The sequence below is a fragment of the Siphateles boraxobius genome, unplaced genomic scaffold, assembly GCF_051911475.1.
Source record: "Siphateles boraxobius isolate OS27281-9 unplaced genomic scaffold, OSU_SipBor_1 12, whole genome shotgun sequence".
In the NCBI taxonomy this organism is placed as follows: domain Eukaryota; kingdom Metazoa; phylum Chordata; class Actinopteri; order Cypriniformes; family Leuciscidae; genus Siphateles; species Siphateles boraxobius.
In genome coordinates this window covers 28,486,726-28,501,778 of record NW_027508722.1, presented here as the reverse complement: position 1 = coordinate 28,501,778, position 15,053 = coordinate 28,486,726, and the positions used below count along the sequence as shown (strand labels likewise).

Here is a 15,053-nt window from a genome sequence, read left to right as displayed (position 1 = left end):
TCACATGTTACAACATGCTTTCTTTGCATCAATTAACTTTATAGATAAAAACAACTGCGATAAAAAATATAATCGTAATAATTGTGATTAATTTACATTTTTAACTGTAGTTAACATAAACAATTTAATATAGCTAAGTTTGTGTATATTTTACACATAGTAAAATACTTTATGTGCTGCTTATAAACACCAGACAGATAATGATTTATGAAACAGATGCTCTTTACTCATCTCACTTTCACAAAATAAATGCAGTAATAGAAAGCATAGAAACGCACAGGTGTAATACTAAATGCTAAAATACAAACAGTTAGCAATAATAATGTTACCAAAAAAAGTAATGCCGACTACAGACCCGGGTGTTTTTGGTCGTGTTGAAGTCATCCCTCCGGATCTTCTGCATCCACTTAGCCCGTACCGCAGTGTCAACGGAGAATGCATGAAAGCTGACTTCTTTGTTGTAACGTGGCGAAACGGTACGTAATGACACACAACAATGAAGTGCTGAGGCGGTCACCCTCTGAAAGGCAAGTCGCCTCTCTTGAATCTTAAAAACACTCATTGTGAAAAATGTTCTCTGTGGTAATGGAACTCGGTCGCTGTTGTCTCTTGCTCTCGCTGTCAGATCACCGGAAGTTTTTACCGGAAGCACTGGCCCACACACTCAAGTTCGAACGTCAACGGTCACCATATTGTGCACGGAGTGAATACTGATCCTTCCTTTTCACTACTCGATTCCTTCAGAATCCCACTTTTGCATAAACCTCTTAACCTTCAGAACCCTTTTCTTTCTCAACCGCATTACTTCTAAAAAACACTTTTCATCCTAAAACACAATTTCTCTCTGGAACCTCTCCATCCACAACCCTTTTTCTCCTAAAACGACATTCCATGTAGAACTTCAGAACCACTTTTCCTGCTCCCTCTAGTACCTGTTTCTCCCTAGAATCCCTTTCCCTGAAGAACCCATTTTCTTTTCTTTATTATTATTCTCTGTTTTAAGAATACATAAAGCGTGAATGGGTTTCAAACACCTTTGTGAAAGAAACTTCACCTTGAAAAATCCATTCAGAAATAATCAAGAACTTGTAATGCCAAATGATGGCTTCTAAACACTTATCCATCCACTCTCTCACTTCCTCCTCCTGTCTTTCTCTCTCCAGCCTTGTGTGCAGTACTGGCCTGAACCAGGTCTTCAGCAGTATGGTCCTATGCAAGTGGAGTTTCTGTCCATGTCGGCAGATGAGGACATCATCACCCGCCTTTTCCGGGTCAAAAATGTGACGAGAGTGAGTTCCATCAGTTATCATTCACTCTCTTCCATAAAAATGTCTCTCATATTTCCCCTGTACATCGCAAGCCTAGCAGACCCTTAATATACCCTTAAGGTAATAGAAAGGTAATCACTTAATCATCATTTTACTCACTTCAGAGAATTGCTTTAATTGAGCAATTATACAAAATTACAGTATACAGAAGCATTTACAAATGAAGTTTATTGACTTGATTCTTTTGGGCCTCTAAAGGTACACAGAAGGTAAAAAGTCATCCAGCTGTGCAAATGAGCCTCTTAATTTTCTTTCTAAAAATACATCGATTCCAAGTAATTTCCTGGGGGAATTCTTTGTATTACCACCACAGGGCTTTAATGATATTCTGTAATAATAAATTTGTCATACCTTAGAACCGGTTGATCATTATGTTGTGCCATTTAACTGTCAGCTTAAATCCTTACGTTTAAAAAGTGCGAAATTGAGATTTTTATGTAATCTTTGACAAGCTTTAAAAGCATTTTGAGGCCTTTTATATTACTCTGTTGCCCATTATGCCATGTTACATTCATATCACGGTTTAATAGACTACGAGATAAAGTGGTATAATAAATAGGGTTTGTCAGTCCAATATATTTTGTCAGGCAAAGCTACAAGAGCAATTAAAGAACAGAGGAAAAGCTATTTCAAAATATCCATTTTCATACCATCAGCACATGACACTTCATATGGCGCCACTTTCGCAGGCAAGGACAGATGGCGAAATAAGTTTCCGTAAGCCTGCAGATATGAAATATACATTAATGAGCGTGCCACAGAAGGTCATTTTTACCACTTTCAATTTGCCCCAGCTTGTCATTATTGTAAGGACTAATTTTGTTCTGTTTTTCTCTTAGAATGTTTGATGGCAGTGCTCTTTGGCTAATAGACATCTGCAGTTTCCTCATTGCTCAATGTACTTTTGACATATGTGACAGTGTTTTAATGCTTTGGCATGCTGCGTGTCTGCAGAACATTAGAAACTAAGGCGATTGAGTGGGGGACATGCATTTTCAGCACTACAGAGAGAATTATGGGGGTGTGTGGATGGGATGCTTGTGATTGTGGGTCATGTGTTATTCAAATCTGACATCTCTATTACTCAGATTGTGTGGTAGAGAATGTTAGTGTATATACTGCTTCTGCTTTAAAAGGTGTGCCCTTTCTGTGGTGTTTCCATGTTCACTTATAATAAGACTTGTTTTTATGAAATTAAATCTTACATATTAATTTAATTGTCCATATTATGTGTCATGATGCGCTTGGCTAATTTTAATGATTGATTAAACAATGAATAAAAACAAAATGGTTTGTAGACTGATGTACATCAGGATAAAAGATATCGGAATATAGAGATAGAGGAACATTTCCTAAACCTGTTAAAGAATGTTAAATTATCTGCTTTGGGAACCAAAAAGTAATGTTTCTAGAACATTCTGGGAAACTAAAATTGTTAAAATTGATGGTTTGTTATTTAATTTTATCTATTTAATTATTTATAATAATAAAAAATGACCTCTTAGGTCTTAAATGTCAATGCAGTTCCTATTCTACATATCAGATTGACGCTTGTTGAGTTACGATACATGCAACAACTGATTCCATAATCCATCTAAAAGTCAACATATTCTAATTGAACACAAATGAGATTCAATGAGGGCGGTTATTAACACTTGAATAGGATTTAAAAGTTATTTAATTCGGATATAGTTTAATAATACATCTTAATTTAAAATAATTTAATTTCTTCTGGCATATATGTATTTCCTATTAATTGTTTACAAATTGGAAGGAGAGTTGGACAGAAAAATCGTTATGTCAGACTTGTTAAAGATATGTGTGCCGCTCAGCTATGGTCAGTGCGCTCACTTTCTCCCAGCAACTCTTAGGGCAGTTTTGGGGTGTACCTCAGGGCTCTATATTAATTCCACCTGTGTTTTAAGCCAAAGCAGACATGTATCAGGGCCAGCCTTATAGTGTTTCTTCCCCACCTGAGTGAAACTCTTTCCCAGCAGACTCATTCATCACAACCTAAACACAGCTGACTTGGCACTGCTGAGACCTCAGCATGGAGAACAGTCCTACGCTACTGTACACATCCATAAACAAGCCCAAATGCACAGCTGGCGATGCATTACTGATCGTGACCTTTCTTTTTCCCCCATCTCATCCATGCAAAGCTGCAGGAGGGTCAGCTGGTCGTGTGCCAGTTCCAGTTCCTGCGCTGGTCTGCGTATCGTGACGTGCCTGACTCCAAAAAGGCCTTCCTCAACCTGCTGGCTAGCGTACAGAAGTGGCAGAGGGAATGTGGGGAAGGTCGTACGGTGGTCCACTGCCTGTGAGTAGTATGCCGACATGTTCCACACAATCCCAACTCACTTAAACAATGTTTTTATTAATTTACAGCATCTTATAATATAAAGCCTGCTGAATTCCGTTCAACAATGAATTTCCGTTTGAACAATGGCTCATAAGTGTTTTCAAGTTAGATTAGTTCAGTTATGCCTAAAAAAATAATTTAACCAAACATTTACTTTTTATTTCTTCTGGTGGACAATGAGTCAACTTCCCTTGTGTCTGTTTTGGTTTGGATGTCTATACATTGAATTAATGCCAATGAATACTATTCATAGTGTTAATGCAAAAAGATTAAGTAAGCTTCCATTTTGCTAATTAAAATTGCATGCAATTAAATTAGGTTGCGGCTGTGTGATCCAGAACTGATTTTAATTAGCTAAACTGAACAAACAATTGCTCTTTTTGAGTGTACTCTAACATTACTTTGAGTGTATTGGTTTGACTTTTGTTTGGCATTCTGTCCAATGATTTCTGCAACTGTAATATACAATATATGCAATATACATGCAACTTTGTATATTGTGATGTCATAAACTTTATGTACTGCTAATCAGATACAGACAAATCTAATGAAAAACAAACAAAAACATCAAATCAGCTTAATGATGTGATCTGTGTTCAGCTACATCTTTTACTTCGGTCATGTGTCTTCTGCAGCGTTTCATTGATTGATGTTTCCTCAAACCACTGATGCAAACAGATATTTTTGTTTCTGCTTGTACAGTGAGATGTGTCTAGTCTAGCAGGTGCACTGGCACTCTCCATCAGTAATACAGGGAGTGGAAGATTTATGAGCCTGTATCCTCCATGAGCCATTGTTTCACAAAAGACTTGTCCATTTGAGATTTTATTATCTTTGAAGTTATTATTTATAAATGAAGTATTGCTTTTCAATTAATGAGTATGAGTGTAAAGTGAATTGGCTACCCTGCACAGGAAGCTGAACTTGGAATTGTAACTATACAGGAAGTGGAATTCACAGAATTCTAAAGGTTCAAAGGTCTGGCGTCAGTAAAAACTGACAGTAAAGACATTAATAATGTTTAAAAAGATTTCTGTTTCATATAAATGCTGTTTTTAACCTTCTATTCAGCAAAGTATCCTGAAAAAATGTTTGCTTCCACAAAAATATTAAACATTAACTTTTTTCAATTTTGATTAAAATATTAATTTGTTAAAGGGATAGTTCACCCAAAAATGAAAATTCTGCATTATTTACTCACCCTTATTGTTCCAAACCCAAGGCCGGGACACACCAAGCAGACGGCCATCGGGCAACGTCAGGCTGTTTTGAGTTTTGTCTTCATTTTTTCATCAAAAGTGATGAAAGCGAGCAAAGAGATCAGGGGCCGTATTCACAAAGAATTTTATTTTACCACTAGGAGTACTCCTAAATCACACTAAAATATTTTAGCTAGGAGTTTTCTCTTAAAAGTTATTCACAACGCCTTTCAGACCTACTCTTAGTAAGGAAAAATGACAACTCCTAAACTAAGAGTGAGTCTTCGTTGCTATGGATGACGTCAATTCTCATGCACGAGTTTCCTCGCAATGATCACAGTGATTGGTTGTTAGATGACAGGGCCATCATGTGGAACATAACACAGACGCAACAAATCATGGAATTACGACATCTAAATATGTCTGTGTCCTACACAAAATAATAATAGTAATGTCATCGAAATGCATATATAATGACATGTTTGTGCAGGCCCCAGTGAAGTGTAATTCTAAAAAGGCAGAGTGAGAGAGAAAAGTGGTGAATTCAATTAAATTAAATTAAGGTAGCCTAATACCCTAATGAAACCGCCACTTGCCTAATAATGAAAAACGACACTTGCATTAACACTTGCTTGGTTAATTGAGATTCTATTAGTATGGAAGCTTGTTTCCGCCACTGAATAAAATAAATAAATAATAATTGCGACTTTTTATCTCACAATTGCGAGTTATGAAGTCAGAATTGTGAGAAATAAAGTCGCAATTGTGAGATAAAAAGCCGCAATTACCTTTTTTATTTTTCATTCTGTGGCGAAAACAAGCTTCCATAGCCTAAATAGACTACTTAAAGCAAGGAAATGTTGCTCCTATTGAAGTAATGTAATAGTTAATTGACGGTGTATTACGAACTCGCCAAAACGGAAAAGAAAGCCCAACTGGACGCAGGATCAGTTACTGCTGCTTGGTGTTGGTGCTGAAATTTTTTTTTTTTATTATTAAAAGGGAAATTCGACACTGGGATATCAAGTAAAACTAAGCGTGAGACATGGGAGAGGATTTGTTTGCAGATCAATGCAGCATTCCCGCTTGTGTCGCGGACCCCGGACGACTGCGAGAGCCGGTGGTATGCGCTACAATCCTTTGTGAATAGGTCTTAGTGAGTTAGGAGTCCTCTCGACTTCTTTTAAGCTGTACCAGACTTAGGTGCTACTTTTAGGGATAAAATGCTTCGTGAATAACTCTTAGTGAAAAAAATTAGGAGTCCTAAAGTTAGGAGTGACACGCCCATTATTTTTAGGAGTTGCTCCTAAATTCGCCAGTTAGGAGCTACTTTTAGCCTTAAAATTCTTTGTGAATACGGCCCCAGGACAGCAGTGACAGAAGGCTGTTCTAATTTTGTCATCTTACCTGAGCATTCGAATGTACAAATATTTTCATAATATTATGAGCCGACTTGAATGAAGAAAGTGATCGACATGATTGATATTTAAAATGGTAAGCAAGCGCTGCGTTGTTTATGGTTTGTATATCAGCAGTCCTAGTTTCGGTTTCCCTTTTTTAGAAAATAGACTATTCATATCTGCTGATATAGACAGATAATTACTTACACGCTGGCACAGAACGCATGTGCTAATTGACAGTAGCCTTTAGTCCCCTGTGTTCAAGCGCAGCTTTTGGCCGAGACTCAGTTGACGAAAGGCAACAACACAGTCAGCTTTCATCGCCGCTAGTTCTTTGACGTCGGCTTGGTGTGTTCCTGTCTTAAGACTTTCGTTCATCTTCAGAACACAAATTAAGTTTTTTTATTTTTTTTTATCTGAATAATTTCAGTCCCTCTATTGACAGCTACGCAACTACCACTTTGACGCTTAAACAGATCGGAAAAAATTATCCATATGAACTGAGCGGTTTAGTCCAAATTTTCTGAAGAGTCACGATCGCTTTAACTTTGCATTGTCAGCACAGAAATAAATTACATTTTAAAATGTATCAAAATAGAAGTTATTAATAACAGCACGCTATTAATCATTAGTTAAGCATGAGTAAACAGTTTATTCGTCATTTATAAAGCATTAATAGACATTAATAAGCAGTTTATAAATACAGCTATAAATGCTATTTTCTTGGTTTATAAGCATATCTATAATGTGTTTAATAATTGTATTTTCATACTTTGTTAATGATTAATTAATAATTTCTAAATGAAGTATAGCATTATTTACAAACCAGTTATTTAAGAGTTGTCAGTGGTTCATAAGATTACTTAGAACGTGTAAGTAAATGGAGTAAATTCAGGTAGTTATAAAGCATTTAGTAGTGGTCAGTTTACTATTTTTGTGAGCTCATCTAAAGTGAGGACTAGTTATGCCTTTTAAAGCATTTATAAAGGAGATTTAAAGACTCAGTTATCTTCTAATTCTCCTTTGTAAATGCTTACCCAGCATAACTACCCAAATTAACCCTGAATTACAGTATAAATACATGTTAATAAAACATTTATTAACACACTAATTAACTATTACTATATGTCTGAATAATAAGATTGTAATAAGAAGATAATAAGATGTATGAATGTACATTTAAATAGTTTATTAATCATTTACTTACACTTTCTAAATAATCTTATGAACCACTGACAACTCTTAAATAACTGGTTTATAAATAATGCAATACTTCATTTAGAGATTATTAATTAATCATTAACAAAGTATGAAAATACAATTATTAAACACATTATATATATGCTTTTAAATCAAGAATAAAGCATTTATAGCTGTATTTATAAACTGCTTATTAATGTATATCACTTCTTTATAAATTATTAATTAAATGTTTACTAATGCTTAATTAATGATTAATAGCGTGAAGTCATTATAAAGTTACCAAGTTGGGTAAAATTGCAATAATATTTCACAAAATTTGTTTTTACTGCATTTTTGATCAAATAAATTGGTGACCATTAGAGACTTTAAAAAACATTTAAAAAAATCCCCCAAATGTTGAATGGTAGTGTATATACATTTGATTTTATAAAAGGCAGTATCATAAAATTAACTAATTAATTAAATAAATGTAGTTCAATTCGAATGATGCCATATAATATTCAGCTAAAATAGTTCAAAGAAATGATGATGCAACACAAATATAAGAGATCAAAATGGAAAGATAAAAGTATTGTGATAACGCTGAAGAGCAGAAAATAATTGAACTAATCAAAGAGCACTCATACTTTGACAAAAATTAAGAGATAAAGGACTAATTATAAGAGAAAATTTTATATAAAAAAATATATATTATTGATCTGATCTGAACATTTCACACAAGCTGTATTTGTATTTGTATTTGCATTGCACACAGATAAATTGGCCAGGGCATTTCATAAGAGCACATGGACTGTCCTTCAGGTGACGTTCTGGCCTTGCATATTGTTGAAGTGTCGTCTCCTTGCAGCGACCCGAGTGATGGCCGTTGTGCCCTTGAACAGCACACTTAATCCTTGTCTTCATAGTGTTATCTGTGTCTCCTGTGACACCTATCTCTGTTTGCCAGTGAGTCAGATAAGAGATAATTACATGTAAAATACCGAATTCCGGTATACCTTCGCAAACAAACCATGAACAATATTCTGATGTAAACAAATTAAATACAAAGGGTTCTGAAATAAAATGTTTTCTAAACAAGGACTTCACTCCTCAATGATCTTGGCCTAGGTGTTAACATTGTCGTTATCCTTTTAACTCCACTTCCCCCACATCTTTGTCTCCACGGGTCTCACTCTTGCCCGCTGAGCCGTCTCATCTGGAACCCCAGTCACGAATTCCCTTCCATTCGCCGCCCAGAAGCACATCACTCAAAACTGTCACATGGTGTTACCAACCACAGGCAGAGAGAAGAGCTTATGGAGATGAAATCAATTATGCTTTAATAAAGAACAGCGCAGGCCTTTCTCCGCGCTAAATCCAGAGCTGCCAAAGCACTGACTGCGATTGATTATCTCAGCGTTGCCTCATCTTTCTGCCGCTGTCGTGCCGAACCAATACACTGCAGAAGATCTTCAGAAAGCTCTTTGTATGCCTCTCGTGCAGGCTGGTTTCATATTAACTGGATGTGTAATATTTCTATTGTAGACTGAATATCAGTATGCAGCACAAGCCAGATCTTTTTCTTCAATGTCTGTCTCTTCTTTGCTCATGCCAGACGGGGTTTGTTGTATTCGTGTATGTCTAGGAACGGCGGTGGCCGCAGTGGAATGTACTGTTCCAGCAACATCCTGATGGAGATGATCCAATACCAGAACATGGTGGACGTCTTCTATGCTGTCAAGACTCTTCGTAACGCTAAGCCCAACATGGTGGAGACACTGGTAGGTACAGAAGTTCAGAAATTCTTTGCCTTTCAAATAAATACCCATATACCAAAAATCATTACTTGATCTGGGCCTTCATATAGTTCATATAGGCCCAAGACTTTTTACCGGTGATCCCCCTTTTCCCTGATCTTAATTGAATAGGCTTTACTATAAGAGCAGGGGTTAAATATGATGAGTAACTCCCTTACTAAAATAACAAGGCAGCTTAATTGTCATGTATAAAAACGTATTATGTGTAAAGAAATATTAAATGTGAAAATATTTAAGGCGAGACACGGCAGGCAAAAACATCGTTTTTTTTTCATTGGTCAATTTTGAGATTTTGGGCTATTTGTCTTCAATGACATGTCTTCTTTCAGACTTGTGCTGAAAAAAAGTCCAAAATACACATTTAGGTCTTTATTTTACTACACCTTGTCTGTTTGCGTGTGTAGATTTCACATAAATTCATCAAAAGTTGGCGTTCTAAATCATCCTGCTGCTCCGCGATCGCTGTCTGCACCCTGTCATCACACACACCGTTAGAAAGCTCTCTCTCTCCTTTGCAACGCTATCTGATCCAAATATGGTCATTTCCTGTTTATCAGCAACCAATCTTGAAAGTAAAACCGGCGATTTAACTCGAAATGCGCATCTCATTGGCTGATGCCAATTTCTGACAACGTGATTCGTTCAGAATCATCACGTGACGCGCTCTGACATTATATACATGCATCACATAATACTATACTTTACACGCTATATATACAAAACAATTACATTACTCAACACATTTCAGTTTTTGTATAATTACTATATAATACTTAACAAATCTGTAATTGTGGGATCCTCAAGTGGTTGTGAGTTCCTCAGGCAGAAACATATTCACCTGTGTGATGGACTGTTTATCTGTTGTTTTGATGTGTTGAAGTGTTGTTTTGGATGTTATGATCAGTGATGGATGAAGCAATGATGAGTTTTGGATGTTAAACAGTGTGATACATTGATTTTACTTGTACCTAAAGCATATTTTGTATTTTAATTCATGGCTTTCAATAGAAATTAGTGGAATTTTGCCATACAAATCTTTAAAGGCCATTTTCTCAAAATGAGTTTTTTCTCACACTCCTAGTGACGATTTTCCACTTCAGTAGCACCTACATACACCAAACTTTACAGTCCTATTCCTAACTATATTGTGAAGGTTTGTTCAGAGGGATTTGTTGATATATCATTTTTGGCCTGATTTATATGACATTTTATGCCTAAAAATAGGGCGGAAATCAATTTTTTAAGACTATTGGCAGTATTTTCTGATTTACAGGGTAACAAAAGGAGATATTCATAATCACCTCTGAAAATGTCTTTTTATTGAATATATCAACAAAATGCAACAATAATTTTGAACCTTGTTTTTTTCATCTTCAAAAAACGTCACTTCAAAATATAGGTAAATTAGCGCATATTTAATTAGATATAGCCTGATTAGCATATTTAAACAAAAAATTACAAAAAACTTGCAATCATTTTTTTTCTCCAATTCATGTGAGTAATCAACTGGTAAAGTTTCATGGTGATATCTGTAAGTTAAAAATTTTACCCTATTCACCTGTAGTGTCTCGCCTTAAGTCAACAAAAATCATTATTGTTTCCTAAATTAAATTGGTTTGCTTTTGTATTGTCATTGTACCAAAGCATTTTTTAAATATTTTTTTTAAACTTGCAGATACAATAAAATAATATTATAAATGATTTCGGAAAGCAGAATGAAATAAAAAAAAATAAAAAAAAATTAAATCACTGTTAAATAAATTTTATCAATACCTGAAGTGCAATTGTAATTTGACAGGTCATACCATTATACCATTCTACCATGTAGTCCACAAAAATATTAAGCAGCACAATGGTTTTCAACATTGCTTTTCAAGCAACAATTCAGCAAATTATAATAATATTCAGAAAGTTACTTTTTTTTAAAGCAAAGTTAATTATAGTCAGTAGAGTGTCTGTTGGAGGAGCATCACAATAAAGAGTTAACAGATAATAAGCAGACATTCTACTAATACTCCAATGAGAGTTAAGCCTTATTCGGACAGGACTAGTTGGTCCCGGTAGGTGGGGTAAAGTAATAATTACCAGAGCTTTTCTGTGATTTTAGTCCCGTCCGAATGTGCCATCTGAGTAATCATTACGGACAATGTCAGTAAAGATTACTGCGACTTATACCTTCAGTAAAAAGGTCCGGAAAAATTACCTCAGGTAATACTAATCCCGTGCGAATAGACCTGCTGTAAATATGTACTTAAATATTTTGTCATTTCCTGTTTAAAAGTAGTTTTCCGCGTTTTTTCAAGTATGGAGAAGCTTGAAAAAGCATTCAGTTGCGTTCTAGACGCTGGGACAAGTCTGTGGCAAAACTCAAGTGTTTGCCACATACTATTCAGATCAGAAAGAAGATCGAAAGCACTTGTTAGAGGCACTGTTTTATATATATAAATATAGGTTATGTGTGTTTGCGCACGTGATATCAGGAAGCAACGTAATACACATTATGACAGTAGGTTGATGGTGATGCGCAAATTGAGTTACCCCTCCCACTTCTACTAGTTTTACTGAGATATCTTATCCCGTGCAAATTGCCCATTAATATTACAGACGTTTTATGGTAAAATTACATTACTCCATCTACCTGTGTAAAGTTAATCCCGCCCGAATAGGGCTTTAGTTGGCATGTAGTTGCAAAGTTACCTATAGTCAACAGAATGTTTAAAAGGGACCATCAAAAAAAAGTATTTCCTTTTGATCAAATAAATCCAGCTTTGGTGAGCATCCAAAAACATAGAATTTTTTTTTTGTGTATGAATAGACATGAATTAATTTGTGTAGAACTGTTGTGTATACAAAAATATAGAAGTGAATTATTGCACTAATTATGTCATATCTCTGTGTGTGTGGTGCAGGAGCAGTATCGTTTCTGTTATGAGCTGGTTCTGGAGTATTTGGACTGCTTGGAGGTCAGATAGCGGGTCCCCCCCCCCCCCAACCCCCCATGCTGACCTCACTGCATGGAGCAGGACCACCGGCAGGCTCACTCTACACCCCCTCTTCCCCCTCTGCTTCCCGTCTTTCTGTCCTCTTACCCAGATCAAAAAGCAGAAGGAAGAAAACGGGACAAAAAAATGAGGAGTTCTCTGCCGGTTCTCTTTTTTACCCCAAACATCTAAATATGTTACATCCCTTTCTGTCATGGCTGTTTTTGGGATTTTTTCAGCACATTTTCCTCAAAGCTGTGAGTGATTCCAGAGCCTAGCTTGTGTGGTTGGTTTATCTCTGCTCGCAGTGATAGTGGGCTGTTTCTAAACAGCGGCTTTATTTTACACCTGCCGGTTTCTCTCTGGCTGGCTGGACTGAAGAGCAGAAATAAACATCACTTGGAGAAGATCTCTTCATGTGCAGTGCAGTGGAGATGAGAGTCGGGCGTCTGTACTGGGGCTCTTAAAAAGGAATCGGGCACCTGCCATGCCCCTTAAAAAGCGCCAAAAGGACAAAACACACATGCATGCACAAACGCTGACATCCAAACACACACACACACACACAGATTCAACCAGCAGACAGCTTTCCATCAACTGCCTATCTTCAACGCAAAGGACACACTTTTCACCAACGTTTTCCGCGTCTCTGAGGCTTGGTTCTTGTATCATCAGAGGCAGAGTTTATTACTATATATGGTGCCATATGTCTCAAGAGGAGATTGACAGGAGGGTCAGGCGGCCATGTTGCCCAGCTGTGGCTTTCCTATCTTGTTGTGGCTGTTGTCTTTTTTTTTCTCACTTGTATATATATATACTTACCGTCTGCTGGAAATCCCTGACGTCTTAAGGTGTAAGTCTCAAGTGCTAATAGTGGCCCTGTATGCTTAAAGCAAAGAAAGTACATTAACAAGGGGCAGACGTGATGGCATTCTAAAGCTTGCGGTGGATTACACCCTGACCTTTATCCTCTCACTCGATGGTTTTGTGAGAGCGCAGTTAATAGTCTTTTTACAACGGTGCTGCGAAACAGGGAACAGAGGCGAAACTGTGTCAGAAGTGAGGAGAAAAGGACCAAAAAGAACACCGGCAATCTTCTTCTATTCACTTGTAACTATTTATCGGACTGACTCGTGTTCTTTGAGTGGATTTTGTTTAACAATTGTGAAGCTTTGAGTGTACAGCTAAATCCTGGGCTCGAGATTCTTCAAAGCATCCCTTTAAGTTACACATTCACAGTCCATTTCTGTTCCATTGCAGTTTTCAATGGTTTTTATTTGCTGTTTTCCTATAATAGCTGGACACATGATGGTTGATCGTTTGACCATCGAGTGTGCATTCCATGAATACAGTACTGTAGTGTCTCATGAAGGTTTTTCAACCATCAGTCAGTGTTACAAGCCCGATGTTAGCTCACCTCAGAAATTTTAAACCATATATAGCTTTTATTCCACTCTTATTGAACAAGAAGTTATTTTATGATATATATATATATAAATATATATATATATATATATATATATATATATATATATATTTATTATTTTATATTACGATTACACATTTTTATTTAATTTTGACATTTCATTGTTATTGCTACATTGTAAAATCATACAAATCTGGCTTTTAAACTTGATTTGATATGTTTGGTAACAGGGTTACGTAAAATTGCTCATATAAAATTGTACCTTTGTGAATTTCTGAAGGTGAAGATCAACATTTTCTAAAGCCGAAGAACCTTCTTTCACTGTCTATTGGTTGAACAGAAAAAAAAAATCTTTATTTTTTAAGAGCTTCAGGCTGTATTTTGTACTTTATTCGTGGAAGGTGCCAGACAGTTTAGTGCAGTCAAGTAGAACTGACAGCCAACTGACAGCACAGTTCAGTGATTAAACTACCACATTTCAATGGTGATAAATACCATTTGCTATTTTTAACTTCAAGCACTAAGTATAAATGCTGAGAGTATCCACTTCAGTATTACACTCGCATCTCTCAAATTGTTATGACCCCAACTGTGAAATTGCAGTATCAGCAAGATGCCAAGTTAGCAAACCACTGGTGTATTCCTAATGATTACATTACTCTGCATAAAGCATCTCAGATGCCAGGCTGCCCTGGTCCACACTTGGGTGACAGCACGAGATTCCTGATTATATTAACTAGTAAAGGGACACCCAAAAATGAGAAGTCTGCCATTATTTACTAATCCTCAAGCCAAAATGATTTACTAGTTCCAAACCTATATTTCTTTATTTCATAGATGAAACAAAATTTTGATGAATTTAAAATCATATGGGATGACATGATGATAGAATTTTCATTTTGGGCTAAACTGTTCCTCTAAGGGAGCCAGAGAAAATATTGATTGATTGAAGAGGCTACAAAGACAGTGTCGTCGTCCCCCCGTCCCCGCCCCCGTGGACTTTCATGGAAAGTGCCTGGTGGAAAGTATGTGTACATATAGATGTATATTTGTGTTCTGTGAATAGTATGTGAATAAAGTTTGTTTGGCCAGATTGAACCATTTAAAAGTAACAGAAAGAGTTGAATGTACTGTTCTGTATAAGACTATTTCCTGAATATGTCACCAAAAGATCTGACACATGCTCAGTCAGCTGAGAATGATCTCTAAAAGCCATTCCAAAGTCGCCCCTTCAGAAGGCCCATTCAGTCACTTTAAACCCCTCCAATGATTTTTATTTTTACCATGCTCATTCCAAAGACATTAGCCAACTTCTACTGGTAGTCACCTATGCTAATACCGCATAACTCTCCCTAGTG

At 36.3% G+C, this 15,053-nt stretch overlaps 1 protein-coding gene across 16 annotated transcripts in view; it reads left to right on the top strand.

Annotated features, from left to right (window-relative positions):
• The window catches only part of ptprub (protein tyrosine phosphatase receptor type Ub), a 231,868-nt gene extending 218,993 nt beyond the window's left edge, over nucleotides 1–12,875 (top strand). For 13 of the 16 annotated variants that reach the window (XM_077217849.1, XM_077217853.1, XM_077217848.1 and 10 more), the window contains 4 exons: nucleotides 1,164–1,289; nucleotides 3,491–3,648; nucleotides 9,117–9,252; nucleotides 12,198–12,399. In XM_077217849.1, coding sequence (XP_077073964.1) covers nucleotides 1,164–1,289; nucleotides 3,491–3,648; nucleotides 9,117–9,252; nucleotides 12,198–12,260 — 483 coding nt within the window. In that variant the 3' untranslated portion in view covers nucleotides 12,261–12,399. Of the gene's footprint in view, nucleotides 1–1,163; nucleotides 1,290–3,490; nucleotides 3,649–9,116; nucleotides 9,253–12,197 lie in introns of all 16 variants that reach the window. The other 3 variants (XM_077217850.1, XM_077217842.1, XM_077217852.1) reach the window with 2 other exon arrangements.
• The last annotated feature ends 2,178 nt before the right edge of the window (nucleotides 12,876–15,053 follow it).